The 25944-nt window shown below is 38.0% G+C and overlaps 2 protein-coding genes across 2 annotated transcripts in view; both read left to right on the top strand.

Moving 5' to 3' along the window:
- LOC143543393 (protein NO VEIN-like) overlaps positions 1-25944 on the top strand; it is a 286208-nt gene that overhangs the window by 58365 nt on the left and 201899 nt on the right. The gene's annotated exons all lie outside the window — the stretch shown is intronic.
- Positions 535-25517, top strand: LOC143543391 (uncharacterized). The gene is made up of 7 exons (XM_077035725.1): positions 535-1090; positions 1565-1714; positions 4431-4495; positions 6415-6451; positions 6542-6963; positions 8413-8473; positions 24803-25517. The coding sequence occupies exons 1-7, from the start codon at positions 574-576 to the stop codon at positions 25351-25353; spliced, it is 1803 nt and encodes a 600-aa protein (XP_076891840.1). The 5' UTR covers positions 535-573; the 3' UTR covers positions 25354-25517.

Raw genomic sequence — 25944 nt, 5'->3', positions numbered from 1 at the left:
CACCTCATTTCTATCGATAGTTACCCACAAACCACAAAATTACTGGCAGCACATACCCACAAGTATCCTAGAACTTTATTAATTTATTTTAATTCTTCAATGATCAACAATGAATCAATTTTATGTGACAAACTTTTACTATGAAATGAAGCCATGCTCGGCACCTTACCCACATGAGGTGGGGTGATGTTCCCATGTGGTTTATAAACCATATACTTTATCCATATGGATGCTCCGTCTTCTATTATAAAAAGTGTCTGTCTTAAACATCGTAAAGGGAAAAACAAAATAAAAACATATTTTATTAATATACTACTTTATAAAAACAATTTTGAAAAAACGTCAGGACCACATATTTTAATAAAACCAAATTCACTTATGTTTCTTGGAAAGACACTAAGCCGCGTATTTTTGAAAAGTCAAGTCTGGCATAAAAAACAATCTAGGCTGACCGTTGCTTTTTTTTTTCTTTTCTTTTTTTTTTTTTGAGTATACTCCAAGTTGACTTGAAGTCATCAAATTGCATATCTTAATTTCGAGATCTAGAGGAGATTGGTATTCGATACAAATTCCATGGCTAATTACGATTACATAATAAGCGATCTGCCGATTTACAAAGCTGCATTGCATGACGACTGGGACTCCGTAAGTGATATGTTCGATCGAGAACCAGAACTAATGACAAAACGGATAACATACTGGTGGGAGACGCCGTTACACATCGCCGCTGGGACGGACCGCTCCCATCGTTTCGTGGAGAAGCTAGTGGAACGTATCGTTGCCATCGGAGCCAAGGATAAGTTGTTTGAGATGAATTGGTACGGAAACAGCCCGCTCCATCACGCTGCTAAATTTGGAAATACAACGGCTGCAAAGATTTTGGTGGAACAAAGCCCTGAGCAGACACGAGTTCGGAACAAAGCCGGTAATACGCCATTGAGAATGGCTGTCTGGCATGGAAATAAGGAGGTGCTTAAGTACTTGTTTACTGTCACTCCTGATTTGCTTCCTGGGGAAGAAGGTGTCAGTCCATACACCGGAGTTGCTGGCGGAGATCTCATTACTCTCACAATTATGGCTGGATTCTACGGTAATTAAGATCAAACAATTATTATAGGTTTGGATCAAATACAAATTAAATTAACGTGTTAACTGTAAAACTTAAGTAGTGTAATTATATATACAACATAGTGTAATTACACTATGATGTAATTAAATAATTACACTAATTGTAAATATAATTACACTGCTTGATTCTCAAAGTTAACACGTTAATTTAATTTGTACGTTAACTTTTCCTTATTATTATTAATCAAATGTTTGTACGTTAATTTAATTTGTACGTTAACTTGTACATTAATTTAATTTGTTCGTTAACTTTCCGGAGGACGATAATTTTGTTTTCAGTAGGATCGGTTTTGCCACTCATAAGGGGGTGACGCGCAGCTTGTTGCCCGTTTATCTACGTCTTTATTGTAATTGGATCATTTTATTTGAAATTAAATAATTTCTCTTAAAAAATTGATTTAATTATGAATTAATCAAATGTTGGTGGTCCGTGCAGATGTGGCTTTAGATATAATCGCTATGTACCCGGACATTGTGTTGGAAAAAGATAGGAACAACCATACGGCTTTGCAGATATTAGCTCAAAAGCCCCAAGTTTTTCCAAGTGGAAGCACCCTTAGATTTTGGGGACGATTTATCTACTCATGTAAATATTCTTTTCCTTTAAACTACTTTTGTTTTACAAATTACGTGTATGGTTTCTTTGGGTTACACTTTTTAGGCTAAAGCCTAGTAAATTGAGCTGATCGGGTTGACCGGTCAGAAAAAGTTCGAGTAAAAAGCTAATCGGGTCGGGGTGGGTTGGAGTGACGTGTCACAAAAAGTTTGAGTACGAAAACAATTTGTACTTTCTGAGAAAATAACAACTTGGTTTGGGTTGTAAAGGGTTTTGCCAAAAGCAACATGCATTGAAATGAGTCATTTTAAAAAATAATATAAAATAAAGTTTACCTATTTTTTTTTTGACGACCACAATGGAAGAGAGTGAAGGTGGACACCGTGATTATGAGGGCGGTGACAAGGTGGTGTCTGCAGTGATGAGCACAACAACAAAGGTGATTGAGATGGAGGCGAGATGGTGGGGGTGAAAGATATGTAAATATAATGAAAATCTATTAGAGTTGAAAACCTGTGAAAAACCCTATGTAACATCACTTTTTATTTTCTTTTTATTACATATGTAATATATGTTGTTACATTTAATACAAAATATCGAGAAAAAATTGTTTTGTTATTTTTTTACAATTTGTTTTTACTTTTAAACATGTTTTTTCAGAAGAGAATGTAATTTTATTTGATATTTTTATTAACTTTAATTGTGGATCACATAATTCAAACTTTAATTAAAAACATGTGGTTAAAAATGAGTTTCTAGAGATTTCTCTATTCAATTGGGTTTTTATTTTATCCTAACCTATATGGGTAATGTTAATTTAAAAAACAATAGTTTTGTGATAAACATAAGAATAGATCGAGACCCTTGAATCTAGTGGTTGGGATTAGTAGTTACTAAAAATCTTACAGTTTTCTATTTACATGGTATAATGTCCTATTTATGTGATATGCTTTATTTTAAAGCATTTTTACACTTCTCACAAAATAATTGTTTTTTATTTGAAAACTTATATATATATATATATATATATATATATATATATGTATATGTATATGTATATGAAAAGAGTTCAAATAAAAATAAGGAGTTTTCTAAGAATAGTAAGTAGCATTACACACAAACATATAGGGTAAAGTTATCGTACAAAACACTTAACGTACAACAAGTATGTGAATCACACTCAAAGCCATTTTACAAAAACGCTCAGTGTTAAAACCAATTACGCTCAAACCCATATATGTTTTTCGTAATCATGCTAAAAAAGACATATATATATATATATAAGCCAGATTTTAACCGGTGGCACGAGGATTCCAGTCCTCTGCTTTACCATTGAGCTATCCCAACTATTCCTGATGTCTCATCCTCATGTTACTAGAGAACACGGGTCTCAGGGGTGGCTCTAGGATAGGGCTAGCCGGACAACCGGCCAGGGCACACAATTTTTAGGGGCCTGAAATTTTTTCATATATTTTAAAAAAAATTTTATAATGGTGGAAGTTTGTTGAGATGAGCTACAGAGAAAATGAAATGAAGAAGATGACACTTGCTTGAAAAGAAAATTAATATTTTATTAATTGAAACTTGATGATCTATGACACAACTCGTCGGTCACTTTATGCATATACCTTTTTTGAATGTGTAAATTTATTTTTAGTTTGTTTTTATTACCAAAGGTTTAAATTTACTTATAATTAATTATTACTAAATGATTTAATATGATTAATGGCTTTTTTTTTCTAATTCTATCCAATTATTTTATTTTCTATATTAGTCTGTTAACTTTATATCAGTCTACTAACTTTACAGGTTATACATTTATATGACTTACTCTATTTTTTAATGAACAAAAGAAAGTAAGAAAGTAATACTTAATCATATGACCTTGATATTTACATGTTGATGCAAAAAAGAGCAATTTTTAACACTCTAGTTAAAATATTTTAGTTCCACTAACCTAGATTTTAGCCCATTTAATTTAAGTAATATTATGTGTATTTAACTGGTCAGTTATGCTCTCAAAAATTTTAAAAGTAAAAATCCCAAATTAGTTATATCTTCTTTCATAGCCCAAACCAAATTATTAACCATGTAAGAGCTCGATTTTTTTTTATTTATGTTCTTTGTTTTCCTTTTGTAATATTTTCGGCTCCTCAACTAAAATGTTCAATTAAAAGTTCCGTCACTTTAGGTACGAATCTAGAATATTAAATATATTTGGTGCAAAACTTTTTTTTATTCATAGTCTGTTTAAGTTATATGAGCCTTTTTATTACGACTCGGCCGATGTATTTAAATTCTCGGAACCGACCCTGACGGGTCTATGTCAATTGAACATGTATTACAAAGCCTCATCCAGTGTTGACGATGGTGGTGGCGTCGGGGCGCTGTGGATGAAGGTATCACATTTGTTGACTACAGTAGTGGTGGCACCAATGGAGGTTGTGACGATAGTGGAGGTGGTGAACACCAAAGAATAGGTGGTGGAGATACACAATGATCGGTGGTCACAAGTATTGCTATCCTAATTGGATCCATAAAAATTAACAAATCTAATAATATAGCTTCATTTAATCATCATTTTTTTTCTGAACAATTATATAATGTGAGTTGATCAAAGTAAAAATATGTGTAGTTTTATATCTAAAATCAATTTAACTTTTAAAGGCATGTGTCTTGATTATCACCTATAGGTATTTATTTATTTATTTATTTATTGATATATCATGTGTTTGTTTGGTGCAAGTGATACCTATTACAAAGAGTGAAGGGGCTACTCAAGTCAAAACCTTGTCAAGGATTTTTAACAAGGTATAAATCTCTACTTTTCTTTCATTTAAACCATTTATGTATTACTAAATGATATTCATGTCAACATGGAACTCTAGGCTCCCATTGCTTGTCGGAACTTTGTTTGAAATAAAAAATGGAATCTGTCATTGAATTTGATTTAGAATCAAACTTGCTAAAAGAATTTTATTGAAATTTAGATATATCAAATACATTTATCACCACACCCACCATCTTTGTCACAATCACCATCCCCCCTTCTGTACACTTGTACTGCCTCTACTTTCGCCATCACTCCCAACACCTTGCCACCATCCGAACCCCTAGATATTTCGTTGATGCAACCGCCGGCGTTGTCACATGCTTCATTATCCAGTGTTGTAGAACTCGCTAGCCAGCCGGGTGGTTGGGCGATGACTAGCGAATAGCGATTAATCAGGATCAATCGTTTTGGAATTTTTATATATAATTTTCAAATACACACAGACACACGCACGTAGAGGATTATGTTCATTTCAGAAGTGTTTCTTGATAAGAGAAGTGTGATATTTTGAGATGTTTTTTAAATAAATAAATAACAAGTAGTTTAGGTAGATTTATTAGCTACAATTTATGATTTAGTATAATTATTGTGCGATCTGTTGTATTACACATGTGTATTACTATGTATTTTTATGTTCAATAGTGTTTAATTGTATATATTAAACATGTTTGTATTGTATATGTGTAGTAGTGTTATATTATATGTAAAAAATACAAAAAAATAATAATAATTAAAGTCGATGTAGTGCACATGTGCATTAATGTTGTGTTACACATACGTAATAATGTGTATTCGATGTGTATATTAGTCTTATAGTGCATATATACAATAGTGTGTATCAAATATGTATAGTAGTGTCTTATTCTATGCAATACATCACTCTTACATATGTGCAATGCACACTATTAAACATGTGTATTACTCCGATGAGATTACCAACGAGATTTTTTTTTTTCGTTTTTGTGGAACAATATCAACATATAAGGATAGTGGAAAAAATATAAACTACAAAAAAAATTAAAAAAAAGTTAAAAACAATTATTTAAAAGTTCTTAAGTTTTCTCTTTAAGAAAAGTTTTTATTTGATCCCACCCACTATATATATGTTAATTTATGGTGTTTAAGCTAAACTATAGCGTCATTATCATCATTAAAAAAAGATAAAAAAATTTATACAAAAAAATGTTTTAAAATTATGGTATTTTTAGGCTAATATATAGAATCTTCATCATCAAATTTTTTTTCTCAATTTTTTTTTTCAAATAGGTATATATCTTTTTTTTGTTTATGCATAGGAATAATTTGAAGATGTGTAGGACGGAAAAATATGTGTAAGAAGAAATTGAAGATGTATAGGAGAAAAAAATTCGTGTATAAAAAAATTAAATATGTGTAATTAAGAAAAAAACAAAACAGATGTGCATGAGAAAACTAAGATGGATAGAGAGATATATCATCTATAAAAAATAGAGAAATAATAAAGAATCCGTGAAAACTTAACTTAAAATTAAACAAATATATATTTTTTCTTTTATTCTTTTTATATGTTGTTATTCTTTACCAAATTTAAAAAAATTTAAAAAAAATGTCAATAATGATATTACATATATGTAATGTTGTATTAAATATATATAATATTGTTGTATTACATATATTTAACTGTTTATATTACATAATGTAATATATCTTTTATCACGATATTACATATTTGCTGTCATGTGGCATATATCGGAGGAAACGTGTAAAAAGACACAATCTCAAGGGAAGTGTTTGATCTTTTAGACGATTCGTATGAAGTTTCCCATGAGATGTTGTCTTTGTAGATATGATACTATCAAGACTTAAGAGTCAAGATCAGCGGCCTACTTACTATTTTTGAACATTTTTTCCATGGCAGTTTACTGTTGGATTATGGAGCGCACTTAGATCCATGGGTATGTGATAGATTATAGTTACAACGTGTGTTTATGGTTATGTATAAGTGCCATCTAACTTTTGACGTTATACATGTTTTGTAAATGTAGCTCCATCAATCAAGAATATCCATGATATTAAAGTAAATAATAATCTGAGCAGGTTACTAGTAGAAAGTATTTGCAGAATTGTTATAGAAAAGGTCAGCCATGAAAAAGCTTGGACGATTTTAGGGTCTGCGATACCTATTGCTGTCAGATATGGGACTCATGAGCTTATCGAAGAATGCATATTAACCTACCCAGGCTTAATCTGGTACAATGCCAATAGGTTTTCTTTGATCCTTGAAGCAGTCAAGCAACGCCAAGAACGAGTGTACAATCTTGTGTACCAAATGTCTCGCCATAAAATACATATGGCAATAGCACATGAAAATGCATTACATATGGCTGGAAAGTTAGCTCCGCCTCATCGTCTTAATGTTGTCACAGGTGCAGCTTTGCAAATGCAACGCGAGATTCAATGGTTTCAGGTGATCATCATATTTCTTTTTCTTTTTAAAATGACCAAACTTTCGGTTCAATTTAGCTTTTGTGTGTAACTAAAACCCAGCCGAACCAAATTAATGAATTTTCATTTTTAATTATGATTTTTAAGTAATTTATAAGAAGAAAATTAATAGAGGCACCCAAATATTTTAGCTCAAATGTATAATAATCAATTAATTAATAATTAACAAAAAGATTTAGGCCCAAATAGTACAACCGAATAAACTAAACCGAACCCCAACTGGACGGCTTTCACAAATTCAAGAAACATATTTTCGGTTAGGTTTGAGCCCAAAACCGACCCATGCACATCTCTACCAAACGCAAACCTTGGTAAAAGGATGTTTTATGCATCAAGAAAACTTTTTCAAGTTTGATGCGACATTTTCCAGGGGTTGCATTAGATTTTTGTTGTAGTGAAATCTAACTAGATCGGAGGAGTGTCTAGAATTTTTGTCAATTTGCATTTAAAGTTTCATCAACAAAATGACAAAAATTTGAATCTTCAGCCCGACTAGATCTTTAATATAAGCATAACCAATAAAATGACACCTATAGCGCACTTACTGGTAGTGTCTAGGGGTGTTAATCGAGTCAACCTGATCGGGTTTCGGGTTATTCGGGTTTTTCTTTTAAAAAAAAACTAACACGCAGTCCGAGCCTGTTAAGGTCGGGTTTGTCGGGTTATGGGTTAGTGAGGTTGGGTTAGTTGAGATACTCTAAGTACCCTCAAGCAGTTTGTGTTTATAAAATTATTAAATAAATTCTCCACCTAATAAGCTTGCTTCGGATATGGACCACTAAAAATAATACATTTAAGCTATTGAAGACTTTATACTGTAGTACAAGCGTACAACTACAGTCTACAGTATTATAAGTGAAAAACTATAATAAAAATATACACAATGAAATAGCAACCAGTCAAAAAATATTGAATTGCAGAAGAAAGATTATGGGATCTAACCTAATTTTATAATTATTGTACAAGAAACTTTATTTAACCCTTTGATAACTTATAAAGCAAAGAACTGGACTTAGTTGTTAACTTTCGATTCACAATCAATCGTATATATATGCATCAATGTTAGGGGGAAGTAAATTGGGTTATCATGCATTGCAATTAACTAAATCGGGTTAACCCGAAACCCGAATCTTTTCTATAAACAAACTAGAAACCTGACCCTAATAGGTTAACCTGATTAATACTAATTTTGACCTTATTTAACCCGACCCTAATTAATTTGTTCGGGTCGGGTTAATCAGGTTCGAGCATTTTGGACACCTGTAGTAGTGTCTGAGAAAAGCGAGATGTAAGCAAACTATACATCTATCTTAGTGGACAGTGGATAAAAAAGTTGCTTCAAGAGAGACTCGGAATCAAAACACATATATAATACTAAGTTAATATTTGTTCTTCACGTCTTTTTGTGTAGGAAGTCCAAAAATTTGTTGACCCTTCCTATGAAGAAGCTTTAAACAAAAATGGGCAAACACTATGAATGAATTGATGATCCTTAAAGTGAGGATACACATGGTATAAATAGAATGATAAGTTACACTTGAGTACAAGACAATTACATAAAATACAAACCTAACCCATTAAGTAATCCTATATTAATTATGATTTAATATCCCCCCGCAAGCGAGATAGTGGTGACCCAAGGCAAAGCATGTCTCGGAAGAGTTCGAACTGAGGTCTTGGGAGACTCTTCGTAATAATATCAGCCACTTGGAGCTTGGTAGGAACAAACTTTGTGTGTAACTTACACGAGGAGACAAGTTCTCGAATGAAGTGGTAATCGATGCCTATATGCTTAGCACGTTTATGAGCAATGGGATTTTGACTTAAAAATATGGCACTTTGATTGTCACACAGTAGGGTGGGGCGATCTGGTGGAAGCGCGTGATTCCCTGAGAAGATGAGTGACCCAAACAATTTCAGCAGCGGTATTGGCCATAGCGCGATACTCGGATTCACAACTTGAGCGAGCTACACTCGGTTGTTTCTTGGCACTCCATGAAACAAGGTTGCCCCCAAGAAAGATTGAGTATCCGTAGGTTGATCAACATGTTTCAATACAACGAGCCCAGTCAGCATCTGAATATCCAAGAATGTTGGATGGAGTTGTGCGGCGAAAGGTGATCCCAAAATCAATGGTACCTTTAACATATCTGAGTATGCGTTTGACATGTTGATAGTGTTCAGTGGTAGGATTTTGCAGAAACTGACTTACTTGATTTACGACATAGGAGATATCGGGACGAGTGATAGTTAGATATTGGAGAGCGCCAACCAAGGACCTGTATAAGGTGGGATCTCCAAACGTCTCTCCTGTGGAAGTAAAAACAATGTTGGCCGCAAGGGGAGTGGCCACCGGTTTGGCATGTAACATATTAGCCCGTTCTAAGATGTCGCTAGCATATTTTGATAGACTGAGAAATAGTTGACCTTGTGAGTGAGTTACTTCGAGACCAAGAAAGTAACTTAATTTTCCCAAGTATTTTGTAGCAAACTCGGAGTTGAGTTTATTGATGAAAGAGGATATAATATTTTCCCGGTTGCCAGTGATAATTAAATCGTCCACATATGCCAATAAATAGATGATGCATGAATCTTTCTTGAAAATAAATAGAGATGGATCAGCACGACTGCATGAAAATCCATTCTGAATGAGGAACGTACTGAGACGTTGAAACCAGGCCCGAGGCGCTTGTTTTAGGCCATATAAGGCTTTGTTGAGACGACAAACATGATTTGGAAACTGTGGATCAATGAACCCAGGCGGTTGTTCCATGTACACTTTTTCTTGAAGAGCACCATGTAAAAATGTGTTATTGACATCGAGTTGGTGAAGTTTCCATCCATTTATGACAGCCAATGATAAAACAATACGGATAGTAGAAGCTTTAACCACCGGACTGAACGTTTGTGAGTAGTCAAGACCTGGAACTTGAGTGAACCCTTAAGCAACTAGACGAGCCTTGTGCCTATCAATTGTGCCATCCGATAGATACTTAGTACGAAAAATCCATTTCGAGCTAACAATATTAGTGTTTGCTGGTCTGGGGACAAGGGTCCAAGTGTTGTTTTGATGGAGAGCACTAATTTCTTTCCGCATGGCCAGAACCCATTCCCGTTGAGTAGACACAATTTTGAAACTCGCCGGGTCTGTTTTTGCAAAGAGGGCAGCATAGAGACTGTGATGTTGTGTGTGAACAAAATCTGGTTTATGAACAGGTTTGAAAATTCCGGCTTTGGAACGAGTCGTCATGTGATGACCAGTTGTTGATGGAGGCAGCGGCGGAGGCGGAGTTGGCGTCGTGGGTGCTGGCGGCTCAGTCTGGTGATCTGGAGTAGCAGCCGTTGGAGAATTGTTCGATGGCGGCGTATTGTCTGGCTCAGAACTGGTGGACTGCTCTTGAGAATTGTTTGATGGTGGAGGCCCATTCGAATCATCGGAACAGAGGCCACATGGAGCAGAATATTGGACTTTGGTAACATGCTTGTTGTTTGGAGGTGGTGTATTTGTAGCTGAGCCTGTCCATGAATTTTCAACAAAAGTTGTTAGTTCAAGATTAATATTTTTTTTTGAGCATAGATCTCCTGAGAATGGAAAAAATGATTCATCAAAAGTGGCGTGTCTCGTTGTCACACCCCGACCAAAGGCGGCGGAACATGCCGGGGTGCAACGATTGCTCATAAGCGCATGACACTATTTAAAGCGACAATATTTAACAAACTCATTTCATTTCACAACATCGAAAATGTCACATAACCAAATATTCATAACTCAAATACAACAAAATATAACAAAATATAGCAAATCAAATATTGTTCATTTTTGCTAATATCCTAACGGTATTTGTGATGTTTTCTTCACCGAACTCCATAATCAACCTAGATGCAAACCTGTAACATTTCATAAAATAAAGTTTATCAACACAAAGGTTGGTGAGCAATTCATAAGTTTGAACAATAGATATATAGTATGAAAAGCCACAAAACTAGTATACAAAACCATAAATAATAGCTATAAACTTGGATAAATAGTTACGCTAACAAGTTAGCGACACCCAACTATAAGGGGTTGCCAAATAGTTTAGGATTTTATAGTTATCGTTAATTGCATTACGTTAACGACACCTTGCCATGAGGGGTTGCCAAATGGTCTAGGATTTATAGTTCCACCATCCAAAAGCGATAAACACATAGTCAAATAAGCATAGAACACCAAATCGAGCAATTATTCAAGTAAGGTATACAACAACGTTTGTGGTTTAAGACCCCAATTATAAAACATTTAGTTTAGATAAGTTGAAATGTCACCCCCAAAATAAAAGATAGAAAACGGGGTATGAAGTTACTCACGTTCAAGTAATAAACTTGAAAGATTGATTATTTGGAGATTTGCCGGAACGACGAGTTTAACGTATGAAGCCTAAATAAAAGAAAGTCTTGGATTTAGAAAGGTTGTCTTGAAGATCTTTAAATAAAATAATTGTTGCAAAAACTAATCAATTAAAGTTCAAGGTTTAAAATGTAACTATTAAGAATTTATAATAATAACCCTTTTAAAAAATGTAAGTTTGCTCAAAACCGGGTTAAAGTATCTAACCTTAATATTTACTTAACCAATGTTAAGTAATAAGGTGGGGAAAATGCTAAAATGCAAGTTCCATTAGGCTAAAGATACTAAAACGGGTTTTTAACGAGTGTTCGGGTTGTCGGTTCGGGTTTTGACAAATGGTCGAACCCAAAGTCAACTTTCCAAAATATTAATTGTTATGAGATAACTCATTAAAACATACTAACACTTAACCAAGTACGTAGATCTATTGTTTAGAACTAACAACGCACGTTAAGCGAGTGTTCGGTTTTGTCGGTCCAAACTATGTTATGAGATCAAGTTGGATCCAACTATTCCAAGTACTTAAGAAAAATAATTAAAATCAGTTTGTAAACTATTTTTTTTAAAGAAATATACAAGTCTTGATAACTAAAAACACACTTGTGTGTCTTAAGCGAGTAAAAGTCGGTATAGTTGGGTCTCCATCTCACAAATAGTTCATAGATGGTTTCTACATGCCCAAATATCATAGAACTTGTATATTGGTTTATAAATGAAGAAAACTTAAATTTTACAACAAAAAAAGTTAACTACAAGTCTTTTAAGCAAAAGTTTCGGTTTAGTTCGGTTTCCATCTCCCAACGAGTTCATAGATGGATTCCATATGCTTAATATCAAAGAACTTGTAAAAATGATTTTTGAAACTCAAATCTAGCAATAAACATGTTTAAACAACTATTTTAACAAAACTAGTAAACAAAAGTTCGGTTTCCGGTTTGGACTAGTTTCGGTTAAACCGAGGTTAGTCTTATACAAACCCACACCATGGAACTTGTAAATAAGATGAACAAACTAAAGGGTTAGAAGTTAGTCATAAGTGATATGTATAATAAGTTATGTGTGTGTAAATATATATCAAGAACACGAAGTCCTCCATGAAGCCTTGCCTTATGACATTCGAAACTTAACCAACCAAAGTCGGTGAAGTAACAAATAAAGGAAACAAGGGGTGTGTATTATATATATGTTGTACCACCATATTCAAGAGTTAGTAATGTTAGATGAACAAGTTAGAATGAAAGACTATAGTTAGTTTGACTTGAGAAGCCAAAACTTCAAAAAATACATAAGAAATAACAACCTTGAATCTATGGAGTTTGAGAGAGTTTTTTTGGAGATGTAGCAAGAGTAAAATGAAGAAGATGGGTGTGTATATATAGGGAAGGAGTGAAGGGTTGGGTATAAAGATTCTTTTATGGTTTGCATAAAAATGGGTATGTTTAAATGGTCAAACAATGCATAATATAAAAAAACAATATTTTATATATTTTATATATTTTAAATGACAAGATCCAATATTTTATATATTTGAAATGTTCGGGTTACAAACGGGTCGGGTTTACATAATAAAAGTGACCCGAAATTGACGAATGTCACACTCGTGATGTACACACGTTGTGAGATGGGTTCTAAACACCGAGATCCTTTATATTGGGTTGCATATCCAATAAAGATGCACGGTAATGAACGCGGTGCCAACTTATGTTCCGAATAATCTCGAGGATACGGAAAGACTCGACACCCAAAGGTGCGGAAATTATTGTAGTTTGGAACGTGGCCGAACATATGCTCAAATGGAGATTTGTCGTCAAGAATTTAGATGGAAGACGATTAATAATGTATACCGTTGAGCTAAAAGCTTCAACCCTGTAAGGCCCCGTTACCGGTAACCCTACTTTCGTGTTGGATTTACTCATAAACACAGTTCTAAATATCAGAGTTAATTAAAACATTTACGCGGAATATAAAACTTTCATAAAACATTACAATATTTCATAACTTGTCTCAAAACGTCCTTTGTCTTTCACATTAAAACATTAAAATTAAAACATCGTAAGTCTTCAGATGCCAGGCTCTTATTCTTCTGCCATGTGTCCCCGCTCAAGCCCGCTGTCTCATCCTACTCACCTGCGTGCATACCAAAAGTCAGCTACGCTGAGTGAGTTCTAGTTAATCACATAATCATACAATACATTCTTTACATTTCATACTTAACCTCTTAACTTTCTTTCATACACACTTAAGTGCTTTTACTTTCATTGTTACCTTCATACTTTCTTTACATACATAATCATACGTTTTAAAGAGCCTTTCGCCCTATAACCTCACAGATATTATAAGGGTCTGGTCCCTAGTTTTCGAATATTAGAAGGGTTCGATTCTCTAACATCACAGATATTATAAGGGTCTGGTCCCTACCATCACAGATATTATAAGGGTCTGGTCCCTAGTTTCGAATATTAGAAGGGTTCGATTCCCTAACATCACAGATATTATAAGGGTCTGGTCCCTAACATCACAGATATTATAAGGGTCTGGTCCCTAGTTTTCGAATATTAGTAGGGTTCGATTCCCTTTTCGTTACCATACATTATACCCCGAGTATTTTTAGGGCTCGGTACCCTTTTCGTAGCCATACAACCATACATCATACCTCGAGTATTATTAGGGCTCGGTACCCTTTTCGTAACCATACGACCATACATCATTATTTCCTTCTTTTATTATCTCTATCACGTTCATACGCATAATCATTCATATTATACTTACCTTATACATAGCATTACAACCTGAAAGTACGTGCAATATCCGAAGATCGTTCACGTACCATCAAGCAATCATTCTTACATAACACATATATCACATAGGGCATACACTTATCACTTAGGATAAATGTATTAACAACACATCAAGTATGCACACAGCCCCGAAAACATAACAAGGAATGGGGCTAGAAACTCACCTGAACACGGTTACGTTCACCGTTAATCGTAATTCCTTTCTTCAGTTGTGCACGGCTGACTGTATAACAAGTATACGTATCAATTAACTATCACTTCTCATAATGTATGTCTATCTTTATATGACCCACAACGAACGGGGGTCCGAGGGCAGCGCCCCTGGCAGCGGGGTCTAGGGGCGGCAGCCCCTAGCAGGGTCCAAGGGGCAGAGCCCCTGGCTGGGGTCGAGCTGCCAGGTCAGCTTGGAAAAATTTTATTTCCATTAACTGTCTTAACACATTTTTCATTAGATTTTTAGTTTACTTCCTAATCGAACTTGGCTTTAGGCGAAGTTAAACCTTAGGCGAACTTAGCTTTAGGCAAAGCTAAACCTTAGGTGAACTTAGCTTTAGGCGAAGTTAAACCTTAGGCGAACTTAGCTTTAGGCGAAGTTGTCATCAGGCGAACTTGGCTTTAGGCGAAGTTGTCATCAGGCGAACTTGGCTTTAGGCGAAGTTGTCATCAGGCGAACTTAGCTTGCAGGCGAAGTTCATCAGGCGAACTTAGCTTGCAGGCGAAGTTCATCGCTTTGAAGGCGAAGTTGCCCAGATGCAGGCGAAGTTACCCAGACAGCCGCTGTTCGGTTTCTTTCCAGCATTTTGAGCGATTTTAACACCCTTGCCATGGTTCAATATCACCCACTACGCTTCCCGACCATTTTCGGTCGCTTATACACTAAAAAGCTTGGATCTTTAAACTTCAAAGATCAAGAATCATACCTTTTTGGGCTTGTTTGGATCTCGTTTACTTGCTAGTACACTAATCTCTCTCTCTCGGACCTGCCCGACTCTTCCCTTGGCTCGGCCGGCCGGCGGCGGTATGTGTGTGGTGTGTGTGTGCGTTTTGGGGTGTTAGGGAGTTTGGTGAAAATGAAGATATTTTGGGATTTTGGGGGTATTTATATCCCTGAAATCCCATTCTCATTTAACCCATCTCAATTAATCCACGTCCAAGACCCGCCCCCTACCCGATATTAATTAATTACGCGAAATCACTAAACATAACTTCCTTTATTCATCATTAAAACTTTTTAGGATGTTACAAGTCTTCCCCCCTTAAAGAGGTTTCGTCCCCGAAACCTAACTATTACATAAACAAACTAGGGTAAAACTTGCGCATCTCATCCTCGGCTTCCCAAGTAGCATCCGATCCTTTGCGATGTTTCCATATCACTTTTACCAAAGGTATAATCTTGTGACGAAGCTGCTTTTCCTTGCGATCAACGATCTCTATCGGTTGCTCGATGTAGTTCAATTGTTCATCAACCTCAATATCCATCAATGGCACGTGAGACGTGTCATCAGCTAGACACTTCCTCAGATGAGAAACATGGAAGGTTGAATGAATTCCTTCTAACTCATCGGGTAAATCCAGTTTATAAGCTACTTCACCCACACGATATACAATCTTGAACGGTCCAATGTACCTCGGACTCAACTTTCCTCTTTTCCTAAAACGGATAATCCCCTTCCAAGGCGAGACCTTGAGCATCACATAGTCACCTACGTTAAACTCAATTGGTCGTCGCCGCTTATCTGCATAAGACTTTTGTCTGTCTTGCGCGGCTTTCAATCTTGCTTTGATCAGATCGAACTTTGAAGACGTTTCCTGAACCACTTCTAGGCTTCCCATTTCTTTCTGACCAATCTCACCCCAACACACCGGGGTTCTACATCGTCTACAGTAAAGCATCTCAAACGGTGGCATACCAATACTTGAATGGTAACTGTTTTTATAGGAGAACTCTGCCAGATGCAGATGATCATCCCAACTTCCACCAAAATCTAAAACACAAGCACGTAGCATATCCTCAAGGGTTTGGATCGTCCTTTCAGACTGTCCATCAGTTTGAGGATGATACGCCGTACCGATGTTCAACTTCGTCCCCATAGCTTCATGGAATTTCTTCCAGAACCTCGAAGTAAACCGTGTATCTCTATCGGACACGATCGATAACGGTACTCCATGCTTGGTTACAACTTCCTTGATGAACAAGCTTGCTAACGTTTCTGACGAGATGGCCTCTCGTATGAGCAGAAAGTGAGCACTCTTGGTCAAACGGTCCACAATCACCCAGATGGTATCATGTTGCTTAGCTGTACGAGGTAGCTTAGTTATGAAATCCATGGTGATGTGTTCCCACTTCCACTCAGGTATCTCTAGCGGTTGCATCTTCCCATAAGGCTTTTGGTGTTCGGCTTTGACTTGTAAGCAAGTTAAGCACTTACCAACATAATCCACTACATCGTTCTTCATTCCTGGCCACCCGTAATCTCTTTTCAAGTCTTGGTACATCTTTGTAGCTCCAGGATGGATTGAGTACCTTGACTTATGAGCTTCATCTAAGATTCGACTTCTAAGATCACCATGGTGTGGGATCCACATACGGTCGAACCTAGTTTTAACTCCATGAGTGTTTTCCATCAACCCATCTTGCTGGCCATAAATCCTTTCTTTCTTTACTAACCCTTCGTCTACTAACACTTCTGACTGCACTTTGATGATTTCTTCAAAAAGACTTGAGTTCATGATTAACTTGTATGACTTCACTGCTGTAAGGACTTCCTCATTCTTACGACTTAGCGCATCAGCGACCACGTTAGCTTTACCGGGGTAATACTTAATCTCACAGTCGTAATCCTTTATCAATTCTAACCATCTTCTCTGCCTCATGTTCAATTCTTTCTGCTCGAAGAAGTACTTTAAACTCTTATGATCTGTATAGATAGTGCACTTAGTACCGTACAGATAATGCCTCCATATCTTAAGAGCATGCACTACAGCTGCTAACTCCAAATCGTGCGTCTGATAAGTACTTTCATGGACCTTCAACAGTCTAGACGCGTAAGCTATCACCTTCCCTCGTTGCATCAACATGCAACCTAATCCTTGATGCGAAGCATCAGCACAAACAACGAAATCCTCGTCACCATCGGGTAGAGTAAGGATTGGAGCTTGCGTGAGTCTCTTCTTCAATTTTTCAAAGGCTTCTTCCTGAAACTTTTCCCAACTGAATACTATCGACTTTCGGGTCATACCGGTCAGCGGTGCGGCTATCTTGGAGAAACCTTCGATGAATCTCCTATAGTAGCCAGCTAACCCTAGGAAGCTTCGTATATCAGTCGGGTTCTGCGGAGTCTTCCAATTCGTTATCGCTTCAATCTTAGCTGGGTCCACGGTAATCCCTTCCGGATTAATCACGTGACCTAAAAATTGCACTTCTCTTAACCAGAACGCACACTTCGAAAACTTGGCATACAACTTCTCTTTCTTCAGAGTCTCCAATACCTCTCTCAGATGCTCAGCATGGTCAGACTCGTCCTTTGAATAAATCAATATATCGTCAATGAAGACGATAACCGACTTATCCAACATCGGCCAACACACCCTATTCATCATGTCCATAAATGCTGCAGGAGCATTTGTTAGACCGAATGACATTACGAGGAACTCGTAGTGTCCATACCGCGTTCGGAACGCTGTCTTAGGGATGTCTGCCTCCTTCACCTTCAGCTGATGGTAGCCTGATCTGAGATCTATTCGTGAGAACCAACTTGAACCTTGCAGTTGGTCAAACAGATCATCAATCCTTGGTAACGGATATCTATTCTTTACCGTAAGCTTATTCAACTCACGATAGTCTATGCACATTCTCATACTTCCATCCTTCTTTTTCACGAACAACACTGGTGCGCCCCACGGGGAAACACTCGGTCTTATGAAACCTTTGTCGAGGAGTTCTTGCAGTTGTGACATCAATTCTTTCATCTCGGACGGTGCTAGACGGTAAGGCGCTTTCGCGACAGGTTGGGCTCCTGGTACTAAATCTATCTGAAATTCTATCTCTCGCTCCGGCAGCAACCCCGGAAGATCCTCAGGGAATACTTCTGGGTAGTCGCGTACAATAGGAACATCTTTCATTTCTTTCGTCTCGGCCGCAGCGTTGACGACATACGCCAGGTAGGCACGACACCCTCGCCTTAGCAAACCCTCGGCTTTTATCATCGAAATGACATTAAGCCCAGAACTTTCCTTATCACCATAAACCGTTACCGCACTACCATCCAATGACTTTAACCTTATCATCCTACTCTTACATAGTATCTGAGCCTCAAACTCAGACAACCAATCCATACCCAAAACCACATCGAACCCTCCCAAGGTCATAACGTACAAGGTAACCGGGAACTCATGTCCTTCCAATTCTATCTTACAGTTCTTAACCATTTTTGTTATTTTAACTGAAGTGTCACTGGCGGTTTCTACTACAAAAGTTTCAGACACTCGGCAACATTTCATTTTAGCTAGTTTACTAAATGGTGTGGCTACGAAACTTTTGTTTGCGCCCGAATCAAATAATACAGAAGCGGAAACACCGTTCACTAGAAACGTACCTGTGACGACATCCGGAATCTGCTTGGCTTGTTATTGGGTCAGCATGTAGGCTCTAGTTCTTGGCCTAGCTTGATCGGCATTCTTCCTTCCACTACCTCCAGCTTCACCATCTGTGCACTCTCTCGCCATGTGGCCTGTCTTGCCACATTTGTAACATGCTGGCTTTGCACTGCACTCATTGGTATAATGTCCTACCTTCCCACACTTATAACACACATTAGACCCCATCCGGCATTCCCCACCGTGAGCCTTTCCACATTTGAGACAAACACCAGAACTTTTACCCCACTTGCACTCACCACCATGCATCTTTCCGCAGGTCTTACACGATATCTTCTCCCACACTCTCTGCTTCTTATCTTTGGGGTTCCATAACTGAGTACCGGGTCGTTTAGCAGGAGCGGCCCATTTCTTCTCTTTCTTCTCGTCTCCCACCACCACATCATCCGCAGCCAGGTCTGCATAGACCATCTCTGCGAGTTCGACAGCAGAATCGAAGGTAGCAGGTTTACTTGTCCTGACTAACATGCGGACTCTCTGTGGTAATCCTCTCACATAACACTTGATTCTCTTAGCCTCAGTGCTGACCATATCGGGTACCAACCTAGACATTCGATTGAACTCTGTAGTGTACTCACGATGTGTCATCGTCCCAGCTTTCAAGTTTAGGAACTTCATCTCCGCCCTTTCAACCTCGGCGTCAGCACAGAACTTCTTCATTACTAACTCCTTCAGATCGTTCCACTTCATCTCTTTGATCTCCTCTCGGGTCTTCCTCTGCTCCACACTCTCCCACCAATACATAGCCTCATCCTCGAATGATTGAGTAGCATAACCTACCGGTTGATCGGGACGGCACTCGCTAATGCGGATAACCTTATCCATGGCGGTTATCCACTAAAGAGTAGCGATTGCGTCTCCTAAACCAGTCAGCTTAGGCGGGTCACAACCTTTGAAGGACTTATAGTTGCAACCGCCTCGGCCCTTCCTCCCATCATCATCTTTCACAGACCTTACCTCACTTGAGTCACCCCTTTCCCTCTCGTCATCCTTCCTACCATTACCACCTGCCCCTTCAATAGTTCTTTCACGGCTTCCAGCAGACCTTCCCGGGGTAATATTTTTCACAGCAGTGGCTACAGCTTGAACAATAGCTGCTTGAATTGCAGGATCCAGTTGAACTCCTTCATTGTTTTCCGGGTTTCTTCCCGCTGCGCTTCCTTCAGCTTCAGTGTTGGAAGCGGTCTCAACCGAAGGTTGCTGGACACGACGAGGCCTGCCGCGTCGTCCAGTGCGACCTCCAGCTCCAACAATGTCTCCAGCTCCAGCCATCGTATTCTAAAAGGGAAAACACAAACATCATCATTCAAGAAACTATTTAGTACAAGGATAGCAAGGCTAACAGGTAATAATAGTGGCCAGCTGTGACTAGCTGATCACATTGCTTTCCGTGTCCTATACACTTCCCTTTATGAGTCCATTTGTGCTGGTTCTACTTAAGCAATTAGTCAAATCAACAATCAATTATTCCTATCCCTTTTGTTCACATATATTTTCTTTCTCATTAACATATATCATTTAATTATACAATTTACCTTTACTGATCTTGCTTGAGCGACACATGGCATTCTTGGACTGGCATCTTCTTTCATTTCTTACTTATATCCCATACTCTGTTCGAGTCTAAGCATGTAGGATGCTTAAATCTCTTGAACTTTGCTCTGATACCAACTTGTAAGGCCCCGTTACCGGTAACCCTACTTTCGTGTTGGATTTACTCATAAACACAGTTCTAAATATCAGAGTTAATTAAAACATTTACGCGGAATATAAAACTTTCATAAAACATTACAATATTTCATAACTTGTCTCAAAACGTCCTTTGTCTTTCACATTAAAACATTAAAATTAAAACATCGTAAGTCTTCAGATGCCAGGCTCTTATTCTTCTGCCATGTGTCCCCGCTCAAGCCCGCTGTCTCATCCTACTCACCTGCGTGCATACCAAAAGTCAGCTACACTGAGTGAGTTCTAGTTAATCACATAATCATACAATACATTCTTTACATTTCATACTTAACCTCTTAACTTTCTTTCATACACACTTAAGTGCTTTTACTTTCATTGTTACCTTCATACTTTCTTTACATACATAATCATACGTTTTAAAGAGCCTTTCGCCCTATAACCTCACAGATATTATAAGGGTCTGGTCCCTAGTTTTCGAATATTAGAAGGGTTCGATTCTCTAACATCACAGATATTATAAGGGTCTGGTCCCTACCATCACAGATATTATAAGGGTCTGGTCCCTAGTTTCGAATATTAGAAGGGTTCGATTCCCTAACATCACAGATATTATAAGGGTCTGGTCCCTAACATCACAGATATTATAAGGGTCTGGTCCCTAGTTTTCGAATATTAGTAGGGTTCGATTCCCTTTTCGTTACCATACATTATACCCCGAGTATTTTTAGGGCTCGGTACCCTTTTCGTAGCCATACAACCATACATCATACCTCGAGTATTATTAGGGCTCGGTACCCTTTTCGTAACCATACGACCATACATCATTATTTCCTTCTTTTATTATCTCTATCACGTTCATACGCATAATCATTCATATTATACTTACCTTATACATAGCATTACAACCTGAAAGTACGTGCAATATCCGAAGATCGTTCACGTACCATCAAGCAATCATTCTTACATAACACATATATCACATAGGGCATACACTTATCACTTAGGATAAATGTATTAACAACACATCAAGTATGCACACAGCCCCGAAAACATAACAAGGAATGGGGCTAGAAACTCACCTGAACACGGTTACGTTCACCGTTAATCGTAATTCCTTTCTTCAGTTGTGCACGACTGACTGTATAACAAGTATACGTATCAATTAACTATCACTTCTCATAATGTATGTCTATCTTTATATGACCCACAACGAACGGGGGTCCGAGGGCAGCGCCCCTGGCAGCGGGGTCTAGGGGCGGCAGCCCCTAGCAGGGTCCAAGGGGCAGAGCCCCTGGCTGGGGTCGAGCTGCCAGGTCAGCTTGGAAAAATTTTATTTCCATTAACTGTCTTAACACATTTTTCATTAGATTTTTAGTTTACTTCCTAATCGAACTTGGCTTTAGGCGAAGTTAAACCTTAGGCGAACTTAGCTTTAGGCAAAGCTAAACCTTAGGTGAACTTAGCTTTAGGCGAAGTTAAACCTTAGGCGAACTTAGCTTTAGGCGAAGTTGTCATCAGGCGAACTTGGCTTTAGGCGAAGTTGTCATCAGGCGAACTTAGCTTGCAGGCGAAGTTCATCAGGCGAACTTAGCTTGCAGGCGATGTTCATCGCTTTGAAGGCGAAGTTGCCCAGATGCAGGCGAAGTTGCCCAGACAGCCGCTGTTCGGTTTCTTTCCAGCATTTTGAGCGATTTTAACACCCTTGCCATGGTTCAATATCACCCACTACGCTTCCCGACCATTTTCGGTCGCTTATACACTAAAAAGCTTGGATCTTTAAACTTCAAAGAGAATCATACCTTTTTGGGCTTGTTTGGATCTCGTTTACTTGCTAGTACACTAATCTCTCTCTCTCGGACCTGCCCGACTCTTCCCTTGGCTCGGCCGGCCGGCTGCGGTATGTGTGTGGTGTGTGTGTGCGTTTTGGGGTGTTAGGGAGTTTGGTGAAAATGAAGATATTTTGGGATTTTGGGGGTATTTATATCCTTGAAATCCCATTCTCATTTAACCCATCTCAATTAATCCACGTCCAAGACCCGCCCCCTACCCGATATTAATTAATTACGCGAAATCACTAAACATAACTTCCTTTATTCATCATTAAAATTTTTTAGGATGTTACAAACCCAATATGAATAGGGTATTTTAGCATTGAACATCATGGCAAGCCTGGTGTCGACAATGTGACGATGTTTACGTTCCACACGTCCGTTTTGTTGAGGAGTGTACGGACACGAGAGCCTATGAAATGTTCCATTGTCTTGAAATATCTTTTTAACTTGATTATTAAAAAATTCCGTGCCACCATCACTTTGGAAATCCTTGATTTTTCTTGAGAACTGAGTTTGAACAAATGTGATAAAAGTAGTTAAAATAGTCGCGAACATTGCCTTGCTGTGTAGCGGATATAGCCATGTGAACCTGGAAAAATCATCAACAAAGGCAACATAATATCGATAACCTTCATGAGAGGTGATAGGTGACGGTCCCCACAAATCACAATGGACTAAGCCGAGAGGAGAGAGTGCTCGTTTCGGATTAAGATCAAACGGCAATTTATGTGCTTTAGACATTTGACAAGAAGAGCAAACAATAGGTTTAGGCAAAATGGACGTGACTTGCACTGATCCCGTTTTATTTAATAGTTTAATAACATCATTCGACACGTGTCCTAAACGGTTATGCCACAATTCATATGATGCTTTATTTGTATAGACAACACTTAAGGCAAGATGATCTTGATTCAACACATAAAGCCCGTTGTCACAGCGACCTTGAGCTAAGACCTGCCTCGTTCCCCGATCCTGGATATAGAAATTTGGTTGAGAAAAAAGCATATCAACATTGTTGTTCATAGTTAACTTAGAGACAGAAAGAAGATTTTTGGTGATTCGAGGGACCATAAGGACATTTTTAAGATGAATATTTTTGTCAATAGTTTGTGTCCTCTGTGAGAAATACGCAGAGACTTGCCATCCCCAAAAGTTACCTTTTCTTTGCCATTACATGAAATAATGTCATGAATATTACCAGTAGATTGAGTCATATGATCGGTAGCCCCGGAGTCTGCATACCAACTTGCATTGTTTGGATTAACTTGACATTGAGCCTGAAAAACATTTGCAAGATGAGCTTCACTGGCGGGGTACGACACATGGGAAGGACACGAACTAGCGACATGACCATGGAGATCACAGAGTTGACATGGGTTAGAAGTACCAGAGGAGTTCCTGTTGTTGTTACGAGGACCATGATTTCCACGACCACCACGGTTAGTTCTACCTCCTCTATAGTTGCGGTAACCACGATTGTATCCCCGTCCACCACCACCACGACGAGGATGACGGGAAGATTGAGCCACAAACGCTGCAGTAGGACTGTTTTGTCCCTGAAGCTCACGAAGAAGAACCTCATGGCTTTCGGCCTGAGCAAACAAGTCTTGGAATGAAGGGGCTAGACGAGTGGCTCGGATATTAGAAGTGAAACTAATATAATCAACACCGATACCAGCGGTGAACCGATATAACTTATCGGTATCCGAAACGGCATGACCAATAGCTGATAGTTGATCACATAACCCTTTAAACTTACGACCAAATTCTGCCACAGAACTAGATCCTTTGACAAGTGAGCGTAATTTATCACGAAGATTGTAAACCCGCTCAACGGAGGCATTACAATACTCGGCTTCAAGTGCCTGCCAGATGGCCCTCGCGGTGGTGAGGCTAACAGTGACAGACACCGCTTCTTCAGACAGAGAGGAATTTATAGGAATGACTGCACGACGATCGGCAACCTTCCATGCGGTGTACTGCGGATCGGCAACGGTTTTGCCATCGGCGGTTAATTTTTCCGGCGGGGCTGCCTCAGTTCCATCAATATGACCGATGAGATCTTGATCCAACAACAACAACCATATTTGACTTTTCCACTGCAGGAAATTAGTTGATGATAACTGAATTTTGAGGGAGTGAAGGAGGGCGGTCATGGACAGAGGTTCATCGGAAATTTTAGAGGTTGACATGGTGGGGAAGAAGGTAAAAAGAAAAGTAGATGTAAGGAGGAGGGGAAGGAGAATCGATAGGTTGGAGAGTTAATGGGGGGAGAAGGACCTGAGCGGATGATACCATATGAATGAATTGATGATCCTCAAAGTGAGGATACACATGGTATAAATAGAATGATAAGTTACACTTGAGTACAAGACAATTACATAAAATACAAACCTAACCCATTAAGTAATTCTATATTAATTATGATTTAATAAACACCAAGAATGGTTTTCACTGATGCCCATAAAGGTTTACTTAAAGATGGGCGAGAATGGATGAAAGATACATCATCTTCATGTACTGTGGTAGCAGCTCTCATAATAACAATGGCATTTGCAGCTGCATTTACTCTCCCAGGCGGAAATCAAGATGATGGCAACCCAATGTTCCTAACCCGCAACGCATTTATGCTTTTTATCCTATCAGATGCACTTGCATTGTTTTCATCATCAACTTCAGTGTTGATGTTTTTAGGGATTCTTACTTCTCGATACGCAGAAGATGACTTCCTTTACGCATTACCAAAAAAATTGACGATTGGACTTCTATCTTTATTTATGTCGATAGCAGCAACTATGATTGCATTCAGTTCGGCTCTTGCACTCGTGCTTAAAAATAAAGGTTCATGGGTCGCGGCTCCACTTGTTCTAGCGACGAGCATTCCCGTGTGTTTATTTTGCTTGTTGCAGTTTCCTTTACTTGTGGAGCTAGTTAAGTCAACATATGGAAAAAGCATTTTTCACCAGCAGAATGATAGACTTATTCATTAGCTCGTCCGGACATCTAAGTACAAAGAACTGAAACTGAAATCATTAGGATTCCAACTCTTGTGGAATGCTTAATTTGATTATTTCAATGCATTGTATTGTTTGTATCCAAAATATTTCTTTCTACTTTTCCTTTGAAATATAGAACCAAAGTTGGAACAATTTAACCATTTGGGATTTGGCAAACTTTGATTGAAACTAATCTGTTTTATCTTTTGTGTAAACAATGTTTTTATAACTGGACCAATTATTCAACCTACTGTCTTATTGGTTTATTGGTTGAACTTAATGACCTTATAAGTTATAACTAATTTTAGAAAATATTCGACTGTTAAATAAAATGCAAATACTATATAAAGATTAAAACGATATATCCAATTTGATTAAAACAAAAATAATTATATGTACATAATTAAAATGTTGGACTAGGCTCATGATAGTCAAACTCAATAGGTGAAAACTTAACTTTAGTTTGTTATAGTCCGGCTTGTTTCAAGCTTCTACCGAGACAATATAGAGTAGATCGCAAGTGACATGATACGGCTCCTTTGCAAGTTGCAACCCTACAATAATCTTGGGCATAAGTTTTAACAA

This window comes from Bidens hawaiensis, unplaced genomic scaffold, assembly GCF_021521415.1.
Source record: "Bidens hawaiensis isolate Kalapana, Puna unplaced genomic scaffold, B.hawaiensis_p1.1 tig00013119_1, whole genome shotgun sequence".
Taxonomy (NCBI): domain Eukaryota; kingdom Viridiplantae; phylum Streptophyta; class Magnoliopsida; order Asterales; family Asteraceae; genus Bidens; species Bidens hawaiensis.
Note: the sequence above shows the minus strand (reverse complement) of the source record. Positions and strands in the feature narration are given on the sequence as shown.